General features: G+C 45.6%; 1 protein-coding gene across 5 annotated transcripts in view; it reads left to right on the forward strand.

The window, feature by feature from the left end:
- The window catches only part of CADPS2 (calcium dependent secretion activator 2), a 605,828-nt gene that overhangs the window by 402,587 nt on the left and 176,227 nt on the right, over nucleotides 1–27,014 (forward strand). For all 5 annotated transcript variants that reach the window (XM_044280279.1, XM_044280275.1, XM_044280277.1 and 2 more), the window contains exons 17-18: nucleotides 1,914–2,017; nucleotides 19,745–19,901. In XM_044280279.1, the coding sequence (XP_044136214.1) occupies nucleotides 1,914–2,017; nucleotides 19,745–19,901 (261 nt within the window). The remainder of the gene's footprint in view (nucleotides 1–1,913; nucleotides 2,018–19,744; nucleotides 19,902–27,014) is intronic.

Below are 27,014 nucleotides of genomic sequence, written 5' to 3' on the forward strand. Positions count from 1 at the left end.
TTGTTAGAATGAGCATTACTCACTACATATTAAATTTGTGTCTCACTCAATTTCCAGTCTAAATCTTTAGACCATTTTTCTTAGTAGTTTGGATGATCTTGTGTGGCGTTAATAATTTGTCTGGCAAAACAAGCAGAACAGGTTGGCATACCACACTATGATTAGAAGTAGGGGGGGGGGGGACTGGTTTGCCTGACATCAAAGGGTATTTTAAAGCGTCAGTCATATCAAGGTTGCTGGAATGGGGAGTAGCTCTGATCAGAAAACTCTGGGTGGAAATTGAAAATTACACTAATGAGATTAACTTGCCTTCAATGTTATGGAAGACGCCCCTATACACAATCAATCTTAAAAAAAAAATCCAAAATTTGGTCAATCTATAAAGATAAGAAATTAATTCCATACAAAGATCTCAAGACTATTTTGGGTAACCCTACCATTTCCTAGAAACAATATCAGAATTTAGTAGTCTTAGTAGATAAGTTGAACTTTGATCCTATTTCCCTTACAGAGGGGAACTGGATGACACATCTTTTCTGCAATAGATCTTCATGAGACCACTTGATCTCAAGATGCTAGAAATTATATTTTAGAGCACAAGCGCAGATCCATTCTTATGATAGGAAATTGGCAGCATCATTATATATGTCGAGCAAAGTCCTATTTTGTTGTACTAGAAATACCTTATACCATTGATAATTTTGTGATTGTCTTTTGAGCGCAACACTTTCACAATTGTGTTTCTTTGGAAGTTTTGGGTTTAACTGTTCTTGTTCATTAGTTTAAAAAAACTTTGGCGGAGAATGCTTTGTATCACTTATTTTCTCTTTTACAATTTTTTTCCAACTCGTAGGACAAGGGGGCGTCTTAGGGAAATAGGTGTAACCTGCTGTAAAGGGGTATGGTTTAAGATGCATAAAAAATGCACCAACATTTTGTTGCATGATTCTCATGTAAAGTAAGCTAACTTGGGGCTGGTTTAAAGTTAGACTAGACGGTGTAAAGGTGTATTAGATTTATCCAGCTGAAAAACTAAAGTCTCTGAAAAGTAGAATCATGGAAGTAGATATATGCTGATGCATCCCCAATATTTGATAGTTTTTTTTTTTTTTACAAAAAATGAATGTAATGGGTCAATTTTCCATTCTATTTGCCATGTGTAAACAGGATTACAAATATTGATTTAATAGTTTTCAAATAGAAATGCAAACCTAACTTATTGGTGGATATGAGTGCTCATGTGGCCAAGCATGATACCAGAGTGTAACCTGCTGTTAAAGTATACCGTTGGATGTCCGATATTTACAACAAATATAGACCAAATATATACTTTTTCAAGAAGTTCAGTTGGATGCAAATTGGTGGATAATGTGGTTAAGAAGTGGTGACCTTCTGTATATTGTGCACAGTACACAACTGTAATGGTTAGGATTTGTCATTATCAAAATTGCTGTGGCACAAAAAAAAAAATGACTATCATTAGCCTTTAATTCACCATTGAAGAACAGATTGGTTTAAGTTTAGAATGGTGTGGCTTAGAATCTACTGCATTCATCACCACTGCTCAGTAGAGATTTAACATCCTATAAAATTAGTTATTTTCTACTATTATTATGTTCCCTAAATGCAACTATAGTAATGCATTGACATTCACAATATGCTTTTCAGGTTCCATGTTCTTAATTGTACATTTGCTTTACAGTGTTGCGACTGATACTAGAATAACTGCTCAACTTGTCAAGTAACAAAACCGTGTAAAGCATACTTTAAAAGGAGGACATTTGGATGTTCTATTCAGGACTAATTCATTAGGTTTTTTAGATTTAATGAAAGTAACAATGTATGTCATACCAGTTTAGAATCCATTTTATTTAATACCAGGCATTTATTATGGTTGTTCTTTCACCATTCAGAGACTATGAATCAAGATGACCCTTCAAAGAAATTACGTGATGTTCTTCACCTAGCAGAGCTGTGTATTGAAGTGCTTCAGCAGAATGAGGAGCATCACTCAGAGGTAGGGCAATCCTATAGTACATTTAGGTTTTGTCTTATTTTAATCTAAAATATTGTTGTCCTTGTACAATATTTGCACGTTCTTTAAAATAATTATGTACTTTTATTGAATAGGATGCAGGCAATTTATCTGTGACAAACGGAGGACTTTAAAACATCTGGTTTTGGTCGCTTTATATAGATGATTTTTTTTTTTTTTTTTTTTTCATTTACACCTGGCATGTGTGAACATGTTCTTGAAGTTGTATTTTATATTACAGAAACATCTGTCTGTAAAATCTGTAAATGACTCTCAAGGGGAATCATTCTCCTCAAGAAAAATCACTGATCACATATTTTCAGTGTTTGGAAAATTAATTTTAAAGTTTTGTGTTGTTATTAATGTTGAAGATTTAACAGAATAAACTGATCCAAGAGGAGCAGTAACCCTATATTCAGGTTTTCTGCTGTAAAGAAGTTACATATTTTGCAAAAAAAAAATGAAATTTTATGCGAATGTTGCCACTTTTGAATCAGGGGTGGGGAAATGAGCATAATTTGGTTTGTTAGTACGCATACACCAGATTTATAAAATGTAATTTTTTTTTTTATTAGATTTTTTTTTATAAAGTTGCCCCATAAAAAAAAAAAAATAGAATAATGTCTCTTGAGAAGTGTTATTTTTAAAGACTATGTAAATTTATCAAACAAAATGCAGCATTTGATAAATGCACAAATGTTGGCAATGCAGGCCCAAAACAATACGGACTTCAAACGTTTCCTGCACAACATAGTTATAATAAGGGATGAGCGAACCCGTACAGGTTCGGCATTCAGGCAGTGGAGAAATCTTGTTATGGATTCTGTTACAATGGAATATAACGGAATTCTATGACGGAATGCAAAATGGAAGCATTCAGTTTTGATCCATCATAATACAAGTCTATGGACAGCATAACTGATCCGTCTGGTTTATTAATGTGTTAATTTATTTATGGGAGTCTGTCATCAGGAAATGCACTGTGAAACCAGACACAATACCTTGTAGAGCTAGCTCAGATGAATGTAATGATATGTTTCAGATAGTGGTCTGTCAAGAAAAAGTAATTTTAATCCATATCAAATGAGCAATTACTTGAAACGAAGGGGGGCCCAAGCCACTCTGTGCACTCCTGTTTTTTAGGCTGCCTTTACTATCACCTCTCTTGCCTGCTTAATGGACAGGGCCAAGTGAGATGACTATGCAGGAACCAGGTCCTGCCAATCTAGAAGGCGATGAAGAAGCTGACAGAGGAAGCAGGAGAAGGAAGGATGTTCAGAGTGGTTTGGGGTGGCCCTTGGTGCATGTAACAACTACTCTTTTGCATAGGAATTGTACTTTTTCACTAGTAAGAAGCAATGGATTGCTAAGTGAAAAGTATCAACGGAGATAGCCCTTTATAAGGAATTTTGCCTGGTTTACAAGTCAGCTTCCTGTAAGATGACACATAGAGAAAGAGGCAGGGAATTGACTAGCAAGCCAACGAGAGAGGAGCAAATAGATCTCTGGACTGGCTGTGAAACAGGTTTGAATTAGTAGGGGTTCATTGACCAGTTCAGCTAAGTACCTTCAATGTGGATGTCACCAAATACATATTCATATCCCCTCATTGGTTTGCTGTCTAATGTGTCATGTCTCTCTCTTACTTTGCAACCCTTTTTCTGGATTTATGTAGGGCAAAGAGGTATGTATATATTTCACTCTTCACTTTCCATTTTAAACATTCTTATGGGAGAGTATTGCTTCTCTGTGTCCTTGGAACCTGTGAAATTGACCTGTTGTATATTTGTATGTGCCCACATTGCTGAGAAAAATGAAGTTTTGATTTATGAAAATGAGCCTGTAGGAGTGTGGTGAAAATAACCTCGCCACTGGGTTTTGGAGGGGCCTGTTTGCCAGCCTCTTGCCTCAGGATTATGGCCCATACTAACTTTGAAGGAGAAGACAGACCATGACTTCCATGGAATTCGGGAACCCCTGCTCGGATCTGGGTGATTTTTGGATATGTTGTTCACCCAGATCAGAGCTATCCATGGATGTATACATTATGGAGATATGTGGGGTTTTGAGGTGTTTTCTGTGTTTTGGGAAAAATGTGTGGTTTCTGTCTGTGAGTGATTAAAGAGGACCTTTCACCGAGCCTGACATTGTGAACTAAGTATACAGACATGGAGAGGTTATTTTCTCCCAGGCTGTGAGCTCTGCAATGCGATTGGCCAGCGCTACAGTAGAACAAGGGCAGACTCCGCCTACTATAACTTAGTGACCGAAGATACCGGAGGGCATAGCGGGAGAACGGAGCGGCACCCATGGATAATAGTAAGTGCAGTGAGATCCCCGGGCACCGCTCTCCATGTCTGTATACTTAGTTCACAATTTCAGGATCTGTGAAAGGTCCTCTTTAACCACTTCAACCCCGCTAGCTGAAACCCACTTAATGACCAGGCCACTTTTTACACTTCTGCACTACACTACTTTCACCGTTTATTGCTCGGTCATGCAACTTACCACCCAAATGAATTTTACCTCCTTTTCTTCTCACTAATAGAGCTTTCATTTGGTGGTATTTCATTGCTGCTGACATTTTTACTTTTTTTGTTATTAATCAAAATTTAACGATTTTTTTGCAAAAAAATGACATTTTTCACTTTCAGTTGTAAAATTTTGCAAAAAAAACGACATCCATATATAAATTTTTCGCTAAATTTATTGTTCTAGATGTCTTTGATAAAAAAATGGTTTGGGTAAAAAAAAATGGTTTGGGTAAAAGTTATAGCATTTACAAACTATGGTACAAAAATGTGAATTTCCGCTTTTTGAAGCAGCTCTGACTTTCTGAGCACCTGTCATGTTTCCTGAGGTTCTACAATGCCCAGACAGTACAAACACCCCACAAATTACCCCATTTCGGAAAGTAGACACCCTAACGTATTCACTGATGGGCATAGTGAGTTCATAGAACTTTTTTTTTTTTTTGTCACAAGTTAGCGGAAAATGATGATTTTTTTTCTTATTTTTTTTCTTACAAAGTCTCATATTCCACTAACTTGTGACAAAAAATAAAAACTTCCATGAACTCACTATGCCCATCACAAAATACCTTGGGGTGTCTTCTTTCCAAAATGGGGTCACTTGTAGGGTAGTTATACTGCCCTGGCATTCTAGGGGCCCAGATGTGTGAGAAGAAGTTTGCAATCAAAATCTGTAAAAAATGACCGGTGAAATCCGAAAGGTGCACTTTGGAATGTGTGCCCCTTTGCCCACCTAGGCTGCAAAAAAGTGTCACACATCTGGTATTGCCATACTCAGGAGAAGTTGGGGAATGTGTTTTGGGGTGTCATTTTACATATACCCATGCTGGGTGAGAGAAATATCTTGGCAAAAGACAACTTTTCCCATTTTTTTTATACAAAGTTGGCATTTGACCAATATATTTCTCTCACCCAGCATGGGTATATGTAAAATGACACCCCAAAACACATTCCCCAACTTCTCCTGAGTACGGCGATACCAGATGTGTGACACTTTTCTACAGCCTAGGTGGGCAAAGGGGCACACATTCCAAAGAGCACCTTTAGGATTTCACCGGCCATTTTTTACACATTTTGATTGCAAACTACTTACCACACATTTGGTCCCCTAGAATGCCAGGGCAGTATAACTACGCCACAAGTGACCCCATTTTGGAAAGAAGACACCCCAAGGTATTCCGTGAGGGGCATGGCGAGTTCATAGAAATTTTTTCTTTTTGCATAAGTTAGCGTAAATTGATTTTTTTTTTTTTCTCACAAAGTCTCCCTTTCTGCTAACTTGGGACAAAAATTTCAATCTTTCATGGACTCAATATGCCCCTCACGGAATACCTTGGGGTGTCTTCTTTCCGAAATGGGGTCACATGTGGGGTATTTAAACTGCCCTGGCTTTTTAGGGGCCCTAAAGCGTGAGAAGAAGTCTGGAATATAAATGTCTAAAAAATGTTACGCATTTGGATTCCATGAGGGGTATGGTGAGTTCATGTGAGATTTTTTTTTTTTTACACAAGTTAGTGGAATATGAGACTTTGTAAGAAAAAAACAAACAAAAAAAAATATTTCCACTAACTTGGGCCAAAAAAATCAATGGGGGTGATCAATGACAGGGAAGTGATCAGGAAGTCTATATGCGTGATCACCCCCCTGTAAGGCTCCATTCAGACGTCCGTATGTGTTTTTCGGATCCGATCCATGTATCCGTGGATCCGTAAAAATCATACGGACGTCTGAATGGAGCCTTACAGGGGGGTGATCAATGACAGGGGGGTGATCAATGACAGGGGGGTGATCAGGAAGTCTATATGGGTGATCACCCCCTTGTCATTGATCACCCCCCTGTAAAGCTCCATTCAGACGTCCGTATGTGTTTTGCGGATCCGATCCGTGGATCCGTAAAAATCATACGGACGTCTGAATGGAGCCTTACAGGGGGTGATCAATGACAGGGGGGTGATCGGGAAGTCTATATGGGTGATCACCCCCTTGTCATTGATCACCCCCCTGTAAGGCTCCATTCAGACGTCCGTATGCGTTTTGCGGATCCGATCCATGTATCAGTGGATCCGTAAAAATCATACGGACGTCTGAACGGAGCCTGACAGGGGGCTGATCAGGGAGTCTGTATGGGGTGATCAGTGGTTCATAAAGGGTTAATAAGTGACAGGGGGGGTGTAGTGTAGTGTTTTGTGTTACTTTACTGAGCTGCCTGTGTCCTCTGGTGGTTGATCTAAACAAAAGGGACCACCAGAGGACCAGGTAGCAGGTATATTAGACGCTGTTATCAAAACAGCGTCTAATATACCTGTTAGGGGTTAAAAAAAAAAACATCTCCAGCCTGCCAGCGAACGATCGTCGCTGGCAGGCTGGAGATCCACTCGCTTACCTTCCGTTCCTGTGAGCGCGCGCGGCTATCGCGGGAGGACGCGTATATGCGTCCACCCAGAAGAGCAGGGCTGCCGGCAGGACGCATTCCTGCGTACGGCGGTCCTGGAGCGGTTAAGTTAGCCCATTATGTTTGGTAATTGTATCACAGGCAGAGCCCAATGTGTTTTGGTAATTGTATTTTGTTGATTGCGTCAAAGACAATGCCAGTGTGTTTGTAAATTGTGTCACAGACAATTCCATTGTGTTTGTTGAATAGGGTTAGTTTTGTGTTTAAACGGTACAGGATTGGCTGCTACGTCATGTCCTCTGTATGTCATGTGTATATAAGTCAATGCTGTGTGTTCAATAAAGAGTTCCTGTTTTACATTCAACATAGAGCCTCGTCTCATGGGTGTGGGGATTTCTGTACGCTGAAGATTTGCTATACTCCCCTGGCTATAACCCCTAGCTCTTGTAAGAGCTGTTCCTGGTTCCTGTGGTGGTTTTGGTGTAGAGCGGAGTGCTTGGAGTCCTCGGGAAGCACTAGGAGCATCTTTCAGCGGATGTACCTGGTGGGGGTGCCAGGAGAGATCCTTTACAAGGCGCAACAGGGGTGTTGCCATTACTCCTAGAGGCTCAGCTCTCTCTGCAACTGTTGCTCCCTCTCGTCTTTGATTGACACGACCAGTTGTGAAGACATTTTCACTGCCTGGTTCTGTCAATCAAAGTGCAGAGTGGGTGGCAGTTGCAGAGAGAGCTGAGCCTTTAAGTCTAACGGCAATGCCCCATTGGTCCTAGAGGTTCATTTGCATATATTAAGACAACATTTTTCTCAGCAATGTGGGCACATATGAACATAGGACCAACACTGATTTCTTCAGCTGCCAAGAACACATGTAACAGGTCAGCCAGTTTCATGGATACAAATCTGCTGACAGATTACCTTTAAAGCAGCAGAGCAGCTGTAACTGCTGCAAATAAAAGACTAATCATTTCAACCATTGTCTGTTGTTGTAGAGTTATGAAGCTACATTTTATATTACTCAATTACCCCTCAACATGCAAGTTTACTCAACTATTTTACAACTCTCCCATCTTTACATCTGTCAGGCTTGTGTACATTTCTGCTATAGTTACTCCACTTGCCTTACCTGCAAGGATGTCACTTCTCTACATACAATGAAAGCTAACAATATAAATTCAATTGTGTATAACGGGTGGCTCACCCAACCAATACTGTGTATAGGTGCTCAGGTTTAGCTGATTCACCCAATCAGAAAAAATGGAATATACAGTATTTTGAAGAACCTGGCTTTAACCCCTTAACCCCTTAAGGACACATGACGTACCGGTACGGCATGTTTCCCGAGTCCTTAAGGACACATGACGTACCGGTACGTCATGGCTTTAAATAGCGATGCCGGCGCCGCGGGGGTTAATCGGAACGGGATGCCGGCTGAAATCATTCAGCCGGCATCCTGTAACAATGCAGGGGGGGGTCATTTGACCCCCCCGCATCGACGATCGCAGAAAACCGCAGGTCAATTCAGACCTGCGGTTTTCTGCGTTTCCGGTCCATTCGGGTGTCCTGTGACCCGATGAACCGGAAAAAGACTGCGATCGGTGGCGTAATTTTACACCACCAATCGCAGTCCGAGGATTTGCAGAGGCGGAGCTGGCCCTGGTGCTGAACGCCGCTGTCCAGGGTGCTGATTGGTGCAGGGGAGAGAGGCGCGAGATTCAAACTTCCTGCGCTCCTCTCTCCCCTCCTCTTCCTGTTCTGCACGAGCACCCGGCAGCATCGTCCAGCACCAGCTCCTGTGTCCCCCTAATCGCCATCCATCACCCTCCTGCACCCATCGCCACCCAGGTAGGTTAGGGTCAGTGAGGGAGAGGCACCTTTAGGCAGGGATAGAAGGGAAAAGTTAGAAAAAAAAAAAAAAAAAAAAAAAAATCACATTTATTCCAAACTTTTTTTTTTCAGCTACCAGACCCCAGACCCCCCTGCCACTTGCCCCCCGCATCCCCCCCACCACCAGCCCCCCCCTCACCACCAGCCCCCCCCCCCCCCCCCACCAGACCCCCCCCCCCCCCCCACCAGACCCCCCCCACCACCACTTTTTTTTTTCTGCGTGCGCTGACTGGCCGGCACTTTTTAGCGTCCGTCCACTGTTAGCGCATCGCCCGCCCCACCATCCCACCGACCGCTGATCAGCGTTGAACCGCTGATCAGCAAGTTTGAACTTTTTTTTTTTTTTTTTCTAACACTTGCCCATTTTTTTTGCCTGGACTTTTAGTACGTGAACACCCGTGCCCCCACACACACGCACATAGAATAAAGGTTTACACGCACGCACATACACACGCACACACACACACCCATGGCCCGCCGGGTGTTCTCGGCCGAGGAGGCATATGCCCAGATTGCCTCCGACTCTGAGAGCCCCAGTGAGGATGAGGATGACCCCACGTTCCTTTTGTCATCCGCATCCTCCTCATCATCATCGGATGACGATGAGCCACCAAGGCAGCGGAGACGCCGCCAGGCGGAGCCAGGGGCCACACATGCTAGGGATCCTGTGGCCCACCCTAGTACGAGCCGCCCTGGGGTTCGTACTGGTTTCCCGGCCCACCAAATAAGTTCACCGGAGCCCCCTGCCGATGAACTTAGCTGGTGTCCCCCAGTGGACTTTGAGCCTGAGATTCCGGATTTCGCTGGCAATCCTGGAATCCAGATTCCCACAGTGGGGTTTACTGAAATAGACTTTTTTAGTTTTTTTTTCAGTAACCCACTGGTGAATCTGATGGTGGAGCAGACGAATCTGTACGCCCAACAGTTCGTCGCTCAAAACCCGGGCTCATTTTTGGCTAGACCCGGTGGCTGGACGCCGGTCAGTGCAGCCGAGATGAGGACATTTTGGGGCCTCGTGCTGCATATGGGTCTAGTGCAAAAACCCAGTGTCAGGCTGTACTGGAGTGGGGACGTCCTATACCAGACCCCACTGTACAGTACGGCCATGACACGCTCCCGGTTTGAGGCCATCCGGAAATGTCTGCATTATTCCGATAATGCAGCATGTCCCCCCCGAAGTGATCCTGCCTATGACCGGCTGTACAAGATACGGCCGGTCATCGATCACTTTGGGGCCACATTTCAGCAGGCCTACGTACCTGGAAGGGAGGTCGCGGTTGATGAGTCTCTCGTTGCGTTCAAGGGGAGACTCAGTTTCCGCCAATACATTCCCACAAAGCGGGCGAGGTATGGCGTGAAGCTATACAAAATTTGTGAGAGTACCTCAGGGTACACTTACAAATTTCGTGTGTACGAGGGGCGAGATTCCCGGATTCAACCACCAGAATGTCCCCCCACTCTGGGTGTTACCGGGAAACTCGTGTGGGACCTTATGTACCCACTGCTGGATAAGGGTTACCACTTGTACGTGGACAACTTTTATACCAGCATTCCCTTGTTCAGGTCCCTTGCCGCCAGATCCACGTTCGCTTGTGGGACCGTGCGGAAAAATCAACGCGGCCTCCCTGCCCACCCCCTCCAGGTACCTATCCCCAGGGGTGAGACCCGTGCACTTACCAGTGGAAACCTGTTGCTGGTCAGGTATAAGGACAAGAGGGATGTCCTTATGCTGTCCACAATCCACGGTAACAGCACCACCCCAGTCTCTGTGCGAGGTACCACGGCAACGGTCCTCAAGCCCGATTGTATCGTCGCCTACAATCGGTATATGGGAGGAGTTGATCTCTCTGATCAAGTCCTCAAGCCATATAATGCCATGCGCAAAACCCGGGCATGGTACAAAAAAGTTGCGGTCTACATGGTGCAGGTTGCCATGTACAACTCTTTTGTACTATCCCGAAGCGCTGGCAGCACAGGGACATTCCTCCAATTCTATGAGGCAGTCCTCAAAGACCTGATCTTTTCGGACCGGGAAAGAGCAGGCCGGAGTACCTCGGGAACTGGAGGCGCCCGGATCGTCCCTGGCCAACACTTTCCAGGTGTGGTCCCCCATACTGGAAAGAAGGGACGAACCCAAAAAAGATGCAGAGTGTGTCACAAGAGGGGGATACGGAAGGACACCACTACTCAGTGTGACACTTGCCCCGATCATCCGGGCCTCTGCATTATCGATTGCTTCAGGGAGTATCACACTTCCATGGAGTACTAAATTTTTATAATCTCCAACAGTCCCCTAGAGAACATAAAACACTATGGCTCTCAGACTTTGGAGACACAGAAACAATTTTTTTTCCCCAAAAAAATATTAGTTTTAGTGCAGGCATCCTCAAACTGCGGCCCTCCAGATGTTGTAAAACTATAACTCCCAGCATGCCCAGACAACCTACAGCCATCAGCAGGGCATGGTGGGAATTGTAGTTTTACAACATCTGGAGGGCCGCAGTTTTAGGATGCCTGCTTAGTGTCTCCAAAGTCTGAGAGCCATACATATTGGGCATCGTCGCGTGCGTAAAAGTCGTCGCTATAAAAATAACATTTGACCAAACCCCTCGGATGAACGGTGTTAAAAATATAAAATAAAAACGGTGCCAAAACACCCATTTTTGGGCAAAATTTCCATTTGAATCCTTTTTTTCCAGTAATAAAGCAAGGGTTAACAGCCAAAAAAAACTCAATATTTATGGCCCTGATTCTGTAGTTTGCAGAAACACCCCATATGTGGTCGTAAATGGCTATATAGCCGCACGGCAGGGCATAGAACGAAGGGAACTCCATATGGTTTCTGGAAGGCAGATTTTGATGGACAGTTTTTTTTTTTGACACCACGTCCCATTAGAAGCCCCCCCTGATGTAGCCTAGACTAGAAACTCCAAAAAAGTGACCCCATCTAAGAAACTACACCCCTCAAGGTATTCAAAAGTTACTTTATAAACTTTGTTAACCCTTTAGGTGTTCCACAAAACTAAATAGCAAATGTAGAAAAATTTTAGAATTTAATTTTTTTGTTACCTTGCCTCAAAAAAGTGTAATATAGAGCAACCAAAAATCATATTTACCCCTAAAATAGTACCAAATCAACAACCACCTTATCCCGTAGTTTCCTAGATGGGGTCACTTTTATGGAGTTTCTACTCTAGGGGTGCATCAGGGGGCTTGAAAGGGTACATGGTGTAAATAAACCAGTCCAGCAAAATCTGCCTTCCAAAAACCGTATGGCGTTCCCCTTCTTCTATGTCCTGCCGTTTAGCCAAATAGTAGTTTACGACCACATTTGGGGTGTTTCTGCAAACTACAGAATCAGGGCAACCCATTTTGAGTTTTGTTTGGCTGTTAACCCATTTTTTTCAGTAATAAAGTAAGGGTTAAAATGGAAAATTTTCCAAAAAATAGAAATTTCTAAATTGTTTCTCCATCTGCCATTAACTCTTGTGGAACACCTAAAGGGTTAACAAAGTTTGTAAACCCAGTTTTGAATACCTTGAGGGGTGTACTTTCTTAGATGGAGTCACTTTTTTGAAATTTCTATTCTAGGGGTGCAACAGGGGGCTTCAAATGGGACATGGTATAAACAAAACCAGTCCTGCAAAATCTGCCTTCCAAAACCCATATGGCGTTCCCCTCTTTCTACGTGCTCCCGTTTGGCCAAACAGTAGTTTACGACCACATATGGGGTGTTTTTGCAAACTACAGAATCAGGGCAACCCATATTGAGTTTTGTTTGGCTGTTAACCCTTACTTTATTGCTGGAAAAAATGGGTTAAAATGGAAAATTTTCCAAAAAATAGAAATTTCTAAATTGTTTCTCCATCTGCCATTAACTCTTGTGGAACACCTAAAGGGTTAACAAAGTTTGTAAACCCAGTTTTGAATACCTTGAGGGGTGTACTTTCTTAGATGGAGTCACTTTTTTTGAAATTTTTATTCTAGGGGTACAACAGGGGGCTTCAAATGGGACATGGTATAAACAAAACCAGTCCTGCAAAATCTGCCTTCCAAAACCCATATGGTGTTCCCCTCCTTCTATGTCCTCCCGTTCGGCCAAACAGTAGTTTACGACCACATATGGGGTGTTTTTGCAAACTACAGAATCAGGGCAACCCATTTTGAGTTTTGTTTGGCAGTTAACCCTTGTTTTACTCCTGGAAAAAATTTATTATATTGGAAAATTTTCCAAAAAATAGAAATTTCTAAATTGTTTCTCCATCTGCCAATAACTCTTGTGGAACACCTAAAGGGTTAACAAAGTTTGTAAACCCAGTTTTGAATACCTTGAGGGGTGTACTTTCTTAGATGGAGTCACTTTTTTGAAATTTCTATTCTAGGGGTGCAACAGGGGGCTTCAAATGGGACATGGTATAAACAAAACCAGTCCTGCCAAATCTGCCTTCCAAAACCCATATGGTGTTCCCCTCCTTCTATGTCCTCCCGTTCGGCCAAACAGTAGTTTACGACCACATATGGGGTGTTTTTGCAAACTACAGAATCAGGGCAACCCATTTTGAGTTTTGTTTGGCAGTTAACCCTTGTTTTACTCCTGGAAAAAATTGATTATATTGGAAAATTTTCCAAAAAATAGAAATTTCTAAATTGTTTCTCCATCTGCCAATAACTCTTGTGGAACACCTAAAGGGTTAACAAAGTTTGTAAACCCAGTTTTGAATACCTTGAGGGGTGTACTTTCTTAGATGGAGTCACTTTTTTGAAATTTCTATTCTAGGGGTGCAACAGGGGGCTTCAAATGGGACATGGTATAAACAAAACCAGTCCTGCCAAATCTGCCTTCCAAAACCCATATGGTGTTCCCCTCCTTCTATGTCCTCCCGTTCGGCCAAACAGTAGTTTACGACCACATATGGGGTGTTTCTGCAAACTACAGAATCAGGGCAACCCATTTTGAGTTTTGTTTGGCAGTTAACCCTTGTTTTTTTCCAGGAAAAAATTGATTATATTGGAAAATTTTCCAAAAAATCTAAATTCTAAAAATGTATGTCCATTTGCCATGAAGTGTTGTGGAAGACCTAAGGGTTAACAAAGTTTGTAAAAACAGTTTTGAATACCTTGAGGGGTGTAGTTTCTAGAATGGGGTCATTTTTGGGTGGTTTCTATTATGTAAGCCTCACAAAGTGACTTCAAACCTGAACTGGTCCATAAAAAGTGGGATTTTGAAGATTTCCGAAAATTTCAAAATTTGCTTCTAAACTTCTAAGCCTTGTAACATCCCCAAAAAATAAAATATCATTCCCAAAATGCTACAAACATGAAGTAGACATATGGGGAATGTAAAGTCATCACAATTTTTGGGGGTATTACTATGTATTGCAGAAGTAGAGAAACTGAAACTTTGAAATTTGCAAATTTTTCAAAATTTTTGGTAAATATGGTATTTTTTTATGCAAAAAAATTAACTTTTTTGACCCAATTTTAGCAGTGTCATGAAGTACAATATGCGACGAAAAAACAATCTCAGAACAGCCTGGGTAAGTCAAAGCGTTTTAAAGTTATCAGCACTTAAAGTGACAGTGGTCAGATTTGCAAAAAATGGCCTGGTCCTTAAGGTGAAATAGGGCTGTGTCCTTAAGGGGTTAAGGACACAGGGCGTACAGGTACGCCCTTGTGCCCTGGTACTTAAGGACACAGGGCGTACATGTACGCCCTGTGTATTTTCAATCACCGCCGCGCGGCCGGCGGCGATCGGAACCCCGTGCCTGCTCAAATCATTGAGCAGGCACTTGGGGCAAATGCGCCGGGGGGTCCGGTGACCCCCCCATGTATGCGATCGCAGAAAACCGCAGGTCAATTCAGACCTGCGGTTTTCTGCGTTTCCGGGTTATTCGGGTCTCTGAAGACCCGATAACCCGGAACAGGATGGTGATGGTGGTGTGATTTCACTCCACCAATCACCATCCAGCTATCCTGAGTGGTGATGGTGACATCACCACTCAGGATCGCTTTCTGATTGGTCTGTGGAGGAGAGAGAAGCTGCCTGCACGTGTCTGCTGCCACCGCTGCCTGCACCCGATCTGTGCCCCCAGGACCCGATCTCTGCCCCCAGCACCCCATCAGGTACATAGGGACAGCTAGGGAAAGTTTGGTTTAGGCAGGGGAAAAAAAGGGAAAGGTAGTTTTTTTTTAACTTTTATTGCATCACCCCAGTTAGGGTGTCTGGGGTCCACAGCACAGCTGTGTGACCCTAGACCCCCCAGGGGTGCTGCCACTTGCCCCCCCCCCCCGCCACTTGCCCCCCCACCTTTTTTGGGGTGCTTTTTTTTTTTTTTTGCGTACGCTGACTGTGGCCGGCACTTAGCGTCCGGCCACTGTTAGCGCATCGCACACCCCACCGCTGATCAACTTCGGACGGTTGATCAGCAGTTTTGAATTTTTTTTTCCCACATTTTTTGCCCTTTTTTTAGTTAGTTTATTTATTTTTTCTGTTAGTTTTAGGGTGAGTTCGTGAACACCCGTGCCCCCTCACACACGCACACCAAATAAAGAGTTACACACACGCACATATACACGCAGACACACACTCCCCTATGGCCCGCCGGACGTTCTCGGCCGAGGAGGCATACGCCCAGCTTGCCTCCGAGTCCGAGAGTCCCAGTGAGGATGAGGATGACCCCACATTCCTGTTGTCATCCGCATCCTCCTCATCATCTAGCGATGATGATGAGCCCCCAAGGCGGCAGAGACGCCGCCAGGCGGAGCAAGGGGACCGCTATGTTAGGGACCCTGTGGCCCACACTAGTACGAGCAGCTCTGGGGCTCGTACTGGTTTCACGGCCCACCAGTTAAATCCACCGGAGCACCCTGCCGGTGAACTTGTCTGGTGTAGCCCAAAGCGATACGAGCCTGTGATTCCTGATTTCGTAGGCCAATCAGGAATCCAGATTTCCACAGTGGGCTACACTGAATATGACTTTTTTTGTCATTTTTTCAGTGACCCACTGGTAAATCTGATGGTGGAGCAGACGAATCTGTACGCCCAACAGTTCGTCGCTCAACACCCGGGCTCCTTTTTGGCCAGGCCCGGTGGCTGGACGCCGGTCAGTGCAGCCGAAATGAGGACATTTTGGGGCCTCGTGCTGCATATGGGCCTGGTCAAGAAACCCAGTGCCAGGCTGTACTGGAGTGGGGACGTCCTATATCAGACCCCACTTTACAGTACGGTTATGACACGCTCCCGGTTTGAGGCCATCAGGAAATGTCTGCATTATTCCGATAATGCAGCATGTCCACCCCGAGGTGATCCTGCCCATGACCGTCTGTATAAGATACGGCCTGTCATCGATCACTTTGGGGCCAAATTCATGGAGGCCTATGTACCTGGAAGGGAGGTCGTGGTTGATGAGTCTCTCATTGCGTTCAAGGGGAGACTCATTTTCCGCCAGTATGTGCCTTCCAAGCGGGCGAGGTATGGCGTGAAGCTATACAAAATTTGTGAGAGTACCTCAGGGTACACTTACAAATTTCGTGTATACGAGGGGCGAGATTCCCGGATTCAACCCCCAGAATGTCCCCCCACTCTGGGTGTTACCGGGAAACTTGTGTGGGACCTTATGCACCCACTGCTGGATAAGGGTTACCACTTGTACGTGGATAACTTTTATACCAGTATCCCCTTGTTCCAGTCCCTTGCCGCCAGATCCACGTCCACTTGTGGGACCGTGCGGAAAAATCAACGCGGCCTCCCTGCCCACCCCCTCCAGGTACCTATCCCCAGGGGTGAGACCCGTGCCCTTACCACTGGAAACCTGTTGCTGGTCAGGTATAAGGACAAGAGGGATGTCCTTATGCTGTCCACAATTCATGGTAACGGCATCACCCCTGTCCCTGTGCGAGGTACCGCGGCAACGGTCCTCAAGCCCGATTGTATCGTCGCCTACAATCGGTATATGGGAGGAGTTGATCTCTCGGATCAAGTCCTCAAGCCATATAACGCCATGCGCAAAACCCGGGCATGGTACAAAAAAGTTGCGGTCTACTTGGTACAGGTTGCCATGTACAACTCTTTTGTACTATCCCGAAGCGCTGGCAGCACAGGGACATTCCTCCAGTTCTATGAGGCAGTCCTCAAGGCCCTGATCTTTTCGGACCGGGAAAGAGCAGGCCGGAGTACCTCGGGAACTGTAGGCGCCCGGATCGTCCCTGGCCAACACTTTACAGGTGTGGTCCCCCATACTGGAAAGAAGGGACGAACCCAAAAAAAGTGCAGAGTGTGTCGCAGGAGGGGGATACGGAAGGACACGACTACTCAGTGCGACACATGCCCCGATCATCCGGGCCTCTGCATTGACGGTTGCTTCAGGGAGTATCACACTTCCATGGAGTACTAAATTTATATCCCAATTTAGCACTGACATCGGATTAAAAAAAAAAATGGTTCTCAGACTTGAGACACCAAAAAAAACTAAAATAATTTATTAAAAGTAGACATAGGTATTGCCGCGTCGGTAATAATCTCCTCTATAAAATTGCCCCATGACCTAACCCCCCAGATTAACACGGTCCAGAAAAAAAAAAAAAAGGTGCAAAAAAAGTTTTTTTTTGTCACCTTACATAATAAAAAGTTTAATAGCAAGCGATCAAAAAGTCATATAGCCCCCAAATTAGTGCCAATAAAACCGTCATCTCATCCCGCAAAAAATGAGCCCCCACATAAGATAATCGGATTTTAAAAAAAATAGAAAATGACTCTTAGACTTTAGAGATCCCAAAAATTTTTTAGGGTATCAAAAAGGATAATATAGTCTAAAACCTAAATAATTGTAAAAAAAAGTAGACTTATTAGGTATCGCCGCGTCCGTAAGAATCTCCTCTATAAAAATACCCCATGACCCAACCCCCCAGATTAACACAGTAAAAAAAAAAAAAAAAAAAATAGGTGCAAAAAAATATTTTTTTTGTCACCTTACATAACAAAAAGTTTAATAGCAAGCGATCAAAAAGTCATATAGCCCCCAAAATAGTGCCAATAAAACCGTCCGCTCATCCCGCAAAAAATGAGCCCCCACATAAGATAATTGGCTAAAAGAAAATAAAAAAATGACACTTAGACTTTAGAGATACCCAAAAAAAAATGTTGTATCAAAAAAGATAATATAGTCAAAAACCTAAATAATTGTAAAAAAAAAAGTAGACTTATTAGGTATTGCCGCGTCCGTAAGAATCTCCTCTATAACAATATCCCATGACCTAACTACCCAGATTAACACGGTTAAAAAAAAAAAAAAGGGGGCCAAAACCGCTATTTTTGGCACTTTTCCATTTCAGTCCGTTTTTTCCGGTAACAAAACAAGGGTTAACAACCAAACAAAAGTTAAAATTTATTACCCTGATACTGCAGTTTACAGAAACGCCACATTTGTGGTCGTAAACTGCTGTATCCGTAAAAGGGAGGCCGCAAAAGGAAAGGACCGACATGGTTTCTGGAAGGCCGATTTTGATGGCCTTTTTTATTGACACCATATCCCTTTTGAAGCCCCCCTGATGCCCCCTAGAGTAAAAACTCCCTAAAATTGACCCCATCTAAGAAACAACACCCCTCAAGGTATTCAAAACTGATTATACAAACTTTATTAACCCTTTAGGTCAGTGTTTCCCAACCAGTGTGCCTCCAGCTGTTGCAAAACTACAACTCCCAGCATGCCCGGACAGCCTTTGGCTGTGCAGGCATGCTGGGAATTGTAGTTTTGCAACACCTGGAGGCACACTGGTTGGGAAACACTGCTTTAGGTGTTCCTCAACAGTTAATGGCAAATGGAGATGAAATATCAGAATTTCAATTTTTGGTAACCTTGCCTCACAAAAATGTAATATAGAGCAACCAAAAATTATATTTACGCTAAAAATACTCCCCCAAAAAATGCCACCTTATCCCGTAGTTTCCAAAATGGGGTCACTTTTAGGGAGTTTCGACTCCAGGGGTGCATCAGGGGGGTTGAAACAGGACACGGTGTAAATAAACCGGTCCATAAAAATCAGCCCTCCAAAAACCAAACGGCGCACCTTTCACTCTATGCCCCGCTGTGTGGCCGTACAGTAGTGTACGGCCACATATTGGGTGTTTCTGTAAACGGCAGAGTCAGGGTAATAAAGATACAGTCTTGTTTGGCTGTTAACCCTTGCTTGGTTAGTGGAAAAAATGGGTAAAAATGAAATATTAGACAGAAAAATGAAATTCTCAAATTTCATCCCCATTTGCCAATAACTCTTGTGCAACACCTAAAGGGTTAACAACATATGTAAAATCAGTTTTGAATACCTTGAGGGGTGTAGTTTCTTAGATGGGGTCATTTTTGGGTGGTTTCTTTTATGTAAGCCTCGCAAAGCGACTTCAGACCTGAACTGGTCCCTAAAAATTGAGTTTTTGTAAATTTCAGAAAAATTTCAAGATTTGCTTCTAAACTTCTAAGCCTTATAACATCCCCAAAAAATAAAATATCATTCCCAAAATAATTCACACATGAAGTAGACATATGGGGAATGTAAAGTCATCACAATTTTTGGGGGTATTACTATGTATTACAGAAGTAGAGAAACTGAAACTTTGAAATTTGCTAATTTTTCAAAATTTTTGTTAAATTAGGTATTTTTTGGTGCAAAAAAAAATATTTTTTGGACTTAATTTTACTAGTGTCATGAAGTACAATATGTGACGAAAAAACAATGTCAGAACGGCCTGGATAAGTCAAAGCGTTTTAAAGTTATCAGCACTTAAAGTGACACTGGTCAGATTTGCAAAAAATGGCCTGGTCCTAAGGTGTAAAAAGGCTGTGTCCTTAAGGGGTTAAAGTCTTGCATCACTTTGCTGTCTTTGAATTGACGTATTTATTCTGAACATAGGCGTTTTCCTGGTGGCCAGATCTATTGGCAGAACATGCTGAGATATTTTGGTCCCTCTTCTCGGTTGATATGAACTCTGCACTAGAAGCACAGCCACAAGACTCTTGGGAAAGCTTTCCTCTTTTCCAGCTGCTGAATAACTTCCTCAGGACTGACTGTAAGTAATGCAATGTTTGCTTTCTAACTGACGTATGATTTGGGTATACAGTAGGAGACTTGAGTTAAATAAAACTTCTAATAGACATGCTAAGTGAGACTTTTCTGTTGCTGGACTGTCCTATATAAACCATAGGTACAGGTTTTCCAAAATCTCCAACTGTGTGTCAGTTATAGTTCTTGAAATGTTTTTTTTTTGTTTGTTTGTTTTTAGAATCCATGAATCCCTGTCTTAGGCACAAACTCATATTAAAGCTCTGAATGGCAAAAAGGATGGGTTAAAAATAAAAAAAATATTTATTACCCGCCATCACTGATCCGACCACTGCTGCTGTTCCAGGGCTGCTTTGGTCCAAGCTGCTCTCTGCGCATTCTCGTCCCAGGTTCTAACACAGGAAAATGCAAGAGATGTATTCTCAGCCAACCATTGGCTTATCAGGCCAGTTGTGGGTGTTTTGTGAGGTCACTATTGATTATTTCTTGTTTTAAAACCCTAAGTAGGCCTTTTTTTCAAAAAATCAGTTGCCCCCCCCCCCCCCCCAGGCAACAACCTTAGAGAGAATCTGGGCTATTTTCTACCTTAATACATAAGTACAGTCGTGGCCAAAAATTTGCTGCTTAAGTTTTTATAATAGCAATTTGCATATACTCCAGAATGTTATGAAGAGTGATCAGATGAATTGCATAGTCCTACTTTGCCATGAAAATTAACTTAATCCCCAAAAAAACTTTCCACTGCATTTCATTGCTGTCATTAAAGGACCTGCTGAGATCATTTCAGTAATAGTCTTGTTAACCCAGGTGAGAATGTTGACGAGCACAAGGCTGGAGATCATTATGTCAGGCTGATTGGGTTAAAATGGCAGACTTGACCTGTTAAAAGGAGGGTGATGCTTGAAATCATTGTTCTTCCATTTTTAACCATGGTGACCTGCAAAGAAACGCGTGCAGCCATCATTGCATTGCATAAAAATGGCTTCACAGGCAAGGATATTGTGGCTACTAAGATTGCACCTCAATCAACAATTTATAGGATCATCAATAACTTCAAGGAAAGAGGTTAAATTCTTGTTAAGAAGGCTTCAGTGCGTCCAAGAAAGTCCAGCAAGCGCCAGGATCGTCTCCTAAAGAGAACTCAGCTGCGGGATCGGAGTGTCACCAGTGCAGAGCTTGCTCAGGAATGGCAGCAGGCAGGTGTGAGCGCATCTGCACGCACAGTGAGGCGAAGACTTTTGGAAGATGGCCTGGTGTCAAGAAGGGCAGCAAAGAAGCCACTTCTCTCCAAAAAAAAAACCCATCAGGGACAGATTGATCTTCTGCAGAAAATATGGTAAATGGACTGCTGAGGACTGGGGCAAAGTCATATTCTCCGATCAAGCCTCTTTCCGATTGTTTGGGGCATCAGGAAAAAGGCTTGTCCGGAGAAGAAAAGGTGAGCGCTACCATCAGTCCTCTGTCATGCCAATAGTAAAGCATCCTGAGACCATTCATGTGTGGGATTGCTTCTCATCCAAGGGAGTGGGCTCACTCACAATTTTGCCCAAAAACACAGCCATGAATAAAGAATGGTACCAAAACACCCTCCAACAGCAACTTCTTCCAACAATCCAACAACAGTTTGGTGAAGAACAATGCATTTTCCAGCACGATGGAGCACCGGTTGATATTTTGGGTCCATGGCCTGGAAACTCCCCAGATCTTAATCCCATTGAGAACTTGTGGTCAATCTTCAAGAGGCGGGTGGACAAACAAAAACCCACTAATTCTGACAAACTCCAAGAAGTGATTATGAAAGAATGGGTTGCTATCAGTCAGGAATTGGCCCAGAAGTTGATTGAGAGCATGCCCAGTCGAATTGCAGAGGTCCTGAAAAAGAAGGGCCAACACTGCAAAAATGTCATGGAACCATGAACCAGACGTACAACAAGAGATGAGTGGAAATAAGAAGGCTTTATTGAAAATAAAGCTGTAAGGCAAAAGTCCAAACGGATGGCTAAACCGAAGCAGGGTCTTGCGAAACCAGAGATCAGGAACCAGAAGGGTAGTCAGATGAAGCCAGGATCAGGAACCAACAGGGTAGTCAGACGAAGCCAGGATCAGGAATCAGCAGGGTAGTCAGATGAAGCCAGGATCAGGAACCAGAAGCAGCAGCAGTCTTAGAAGCATGTGAGCAAAGGAGGACCAAGCAGGGAACTGAAGCCACAGACCTCCTATATATATGAGCTAGGCATCCAGCTCCTCCCAGTGGGAAGGAGGAGCCGCAGGGTGGGAGGCTACAAGAAACCCAGAAACCAAGATGGCCGCCAGCACATGTCAAACGAAGGAGAACAGCAAGGAGGTAAGACCATGACAGTACCTCCCCCTCAAGGGCCCCTCCTCCGCGGAGTAAGGAACGGTTTCTGAGGGAAGCGTGCGTGGAAGGCTCGGAGCAAGGCAGGAGCATGGACATCTGCGGAGGGAACCCAGGAACGCTCCTCTGGACCATAACCACGCCAATGGACCAAAAACTGCACCTGGCCGCGGACCAGGCGTGAGTCCAGGATATTGCTCACCTCATACTCCTCACGATTGCCCACTTGGACCGGACGAGGCCGAGGAATCGAGGAAGTGAAACGATTACACACCAGTGGCTTCAAGAGGGAGACATGAAACACGTTGGAGATCCGCATGCCAGGAGGAAGCGCAAGGGCATAGGCTACCGGGTTTACCCTGCGAAGCACTCGGAAGGGACCAACAAAGCGAGGCGCCAGCTTGGGAGTGGGCACTCGAAGGTTGAGGTTGCGGGTGGACAACCATACGCGGTCTCCGACCTGGTAGGAAGGAGCGGGCGCTCGTCTGCGATCAGCCTGGAGTCTCTGGCGCTGCGCAGAGACCTCAAGGGACCTCTGGATCTGTACCCAAGAAGCACGTAGGACGGAAAGGTGATCCTCCACAGCCGGAATATCCTGGGGAGAGAATACCTCCGGTAACACGGCAGGTTGGAACCCATAATTGGCCATGAAGGGAGACGTCCCAGAGGAAGAGTTCACCGCCGTGTTCCTGGCAAACTCAGCCCAAGGCAGGAGGTCAACCCAATTGTCTTGGTGATCGGAGACATAGCAACGAAGGAATTGCTCCAAGGCCTGATTGGATCGTTCTGCGGCCCCATTGGACTGAGGGTGGTAGGCCGATGAGAAAGAGAGATGAATCCCCAACTGGGAGCAAAAGGCGCGCCAGAACCTGGACACAAACTGACTCCCCCGATCCGACACAATCTCCTTGGGCAAACCGTGCAACCGGAAGACCTCCCTGGCAAAAATCGAGGCCAACTCTTGTGCAGAGGGTAACTTCTTGAGAGGTACACAGTGGCACATTTTGGAAAACCGATCCACTATCATGAGAATGACCGTATGGCCTCGGGATGCAGGGAGGTCCACAATGAAATCCATCCCCAGGTGTGACCATGGACGCTCCCCGGTGGCTATGGGTTGCAAAAGGCCCAACGGAAGGTGCCGAGGGGACTTACTCTGGGCACAAACGGAGCATGCCGCTACATATGCGGCGATGTCGGAACGTAGAGAAGGCCACCAGAACAGACGTGAAACAGCCCAGGACAGCTGATTCTTTCCAGGATGCCCCGCGGCCTTGGAGTTATGGTAGGTTCGCAACAACCGAGTGTGCAACTCCTCAGGCACAAAACACCTGCCGTTGGGTCTCCCAGAGGGAGCACCAGATTGAGCCGCCAAAATCTGCTCACCCAGGGGAGAGGTCAGGCTGGTGCGAATGGCGGCCAGGATCTGATTCGGAGGTATGACCGAAGTCGGAATCGACTCCTCCCCGGACAGCTCGGAGTACTGCCGTGATAAGGCATCCGCTCTGATGTTCTTGGAACCGGGTAGGTAGGAGACCACGTAATTAAAACGTGACAAGAACAGAGCCCATCTGGCCTGACGTGGTGTCAATCTCTTGGCCTCAGAGAGGTAGGTCAGATTCTTGTGGTCCGTCAGTATGAGAACCGGAACCACCAAGCCCTCGAGCAAGTGCCTCCATTCTTTAAGGGCCTGCACGATGGCCAATAACTCCCTGTCACCAATCTGATAGTTGCACTCCGCGGAAGACAGTTTCCGGGAGTAAAACCCACAAGGAAGCAGAGGACCCTCTGGTGTTCTACGCTGAGACAGGAGGGCGCCTACTCCCGTCTCAGACGCGTCCACCTCGAGGACAAACGACAACCCAGGGTTGGGATGCGACAGAATCGGAGCCGACACAAAGGCGGACTTTAGAGCCTCAAAAGCTCGGATGGCCTCGGGCGGCCAGACCTGGGGATTACTGCCCTTCCTGGTCAGATCCGTGAGAGGCTTGGCTAGCATGGAAAAGTCCCTGATGAACTTCCGATAATAATTGGCGAAGCCCAAAAAGCGCTGCAGGGCACGAAGACCACTGGGCTGGGGCCACTGTAAGACAGCCGAAACCTTCTCAGGATCCATGGAGAACCCCTCAGCGGAAATGATGTAACCTAAGAAGGTTACCTGGGATCGGTGAAATTCGCATTTCTCAAGCTTACCGAACAGCTTGTTCTCTCGTAACCGTTGCAACACTCGTCTGACATCCAGAATGTGGGCCTCCATGGATTCAGAATATACCAAGATGTCATCCAAATAGACCACCACACACTGCTGCAACAGGTCACGGAAAACATCGTTGATGAATTCCTGGAAGACTGCGGGCGCATTGCACAACCCAAAGGGCATAACCAAGGATTCATAATGACCGGTCCTGGTGTTAAACGCGGTCTTCCACTCATCGCCCGCCTTGATCCTTACCAGGTTATATGCCGCCCTCAGGTCGAGTTTGGTAAAGACCGTGGCCCCTTTGAGGCGATCGAACAGCTCGGAAATCAAGGGTATCGGGTAAGCGTTCTTGATCGTGATGCGATTGAGACCCCTGTAATCGATGCAAGGCCTCAACTCACCGCCCTTCTTTTTCACAAAGAAAAATCCAGCCCCTGCCGGGGACGAGGATTTGCGAATGTGTCCGCGTGAAAGCGCCTCCCTCACGTACTCCTCCATGGCCTCATTCTCCGCTACCGACAGTGGATAGACTTTGCCACGAGGAGGAACGGCACCAGATTGTAACTCTATGGCACAATCGTATGGGCGGTGCGGAGGTAGGGCAACCGCACGCACCTTATCGAATACATCCCGGTACTCCTCGTATTCAGGAGGCAACAGAGAGTCCGAGGAAGTACACAGCAACTTGACAGGCCCATGGATGCAACTAGCCCCACACTGCGGTGACCACGAGAGGATCTCGGCCGATTTCCAATCGAAAGTCGGATTATGCTTCTGGAGCCAGGGGTACCCCAAGACCACCGAGTAGTGTGGAGACGAAATAACCTGGAGACAGACCGACTCTCTGTGAACGGCACCAATGGCCATCCCCACTGGAAGGGTCTCATGAGTCACGTGTGGCGGCAGAAGGGGTCTGCCGTCTATCGCCTCAAGAGCCAGTGGGGAACCTCGAGGCTGCAGAGGAATGGAATTGGCGGCAGCGAACACACTATCAATGAACAAACCACCAGCACCAGAGTCCACCAACGCCTGGGTCGTCACCGAGCCCCCGACCCAGGAGAGGACAACAGTAATCAGTGGTTTGTCAACACGGGAAACCGGGGACGAGGAAACTCCACCCAAGATCTGCCCCCGACAGGATCTCAGGTGCGAGCGTTTCCCGGACGGTTCGGGCATGCCAACCGAAAATGCCCACCGAGACCACAGTACATGCATCGGCCCTCGCGTCTCCGGAGTACCCTCTCCCCCTCGGACAGGCGAGCAAACCCCAGCTGCATGGGTTCACCCCCAGACAAGTCATCCCCAGGAGGCGTGGGAGGAGAGGGAGGCACGGGTGGGACAGCAAACGTAGGCGCCAATCTGTTAGAAGGCCTCCGCAGGCTCTCCTGAAAGGAAGGTCTCTCCCTGAGTCTGGTGTCAATCAAAATCAGGAAAGAAATAAGAGACTCGAGCTCCACAGGTAGGTCCTTAGCTGCAACCTCATCCTTCAAGGCATCCGAGAGACCATGAGAGAAAGCAGCGACCAGAGCCTCATTATTCCAGCCCACCTCTGCTGCCAGGGTACGAAACTCAATGGCGTATTCAGCTACGGATCGTGAACCCTGTCTGATGGACATAAGGAGCTTCGCAGCAGAGGCAGCACGAGCCGGCACATCGAATACCTTCCGAAGAGAAGCAACAAAACCGGAAAACTCGGCAACCACCGGATTGTTGTTCTCCCATAAAGGGCTGGCCCAGGCCAAGGCCTTGTCCGAGAGCAGCGAGATCAAGAAGCCCACCTTTGATCTCTCAGTAGGAAAGGCATGTGGCAGCAACTCGAAGTAAATGCCCACCTGGTTAAGGAAACCTCGGCACTGAGTTGGCTCTCCCCCAAAGCGATGTGGAAGGGGGGCAGAACCGGTCATACCCCGAAACACCGCAGGCGCAGCAACAGGTGTCGGGATATACTCTGGCGCAACAACCGGAGCGGCAGTAGGAGCGGGCCCAGGAGCGACAACCGACCCATCGGCAACGGAAGCTAAATGAGCCGTGCGTTCAAGCAGGGTTTGCAACGCCACAGCGAACCGACCCAACAGGTGATCCTGCTGATCAAGTCTGGCAACCAGCGTAGGTAGCGAGGATGGCCCTGTACCGTCAGAATTCATGGCTTGGTCCTAATGTCATGGAACCATGAACCAGACGTACAAGAGATGAGTGGAAATAAGAAGGCTTTATTGAAAATAAAGCTGTAAGGCAAAAGTCCAAACGGATGGCTAAACCGAAGCAGGGTCTTGCGAAACCAGAGATCAGGAACCAGAAGGGTAGTCAGATGAAGCCAGGATCAGGAACCAACAGGGTAGTCAGACGAAGCCAGGATCAGGAATCAGCAGGGTAGTCAGACGAAGCCAGGATCAGGAACCAGAAGCAGCAGCAGTCTTAGAAGCATGTGAGCACAGGAGGACCAAGCAGGGAACTGAAGCCACAGACCTCCTATATATATGAGCTAGGCATCCAGCTCCTCCCAGTGGGAAGGAGGAGCCGCAGGGTGGGAGGCTACAAGAAACCCAGAAACCAAGATGGCCGCC

This window comes from Bufo gargarizans, chromosome 2 (assembly GCF_014858855.1).
Source record: "Bufo gargarizans isolate SCDJY-AF-19 chromosome 2, ASM1485885v1, whole genome shotgun sequence".
NCBI classification, from domain to species: Eukaryota; Metazoa; Chordata; class Amphibia; order Anura; family Bufonidae; genus Bufo; species Bufo gargarizans.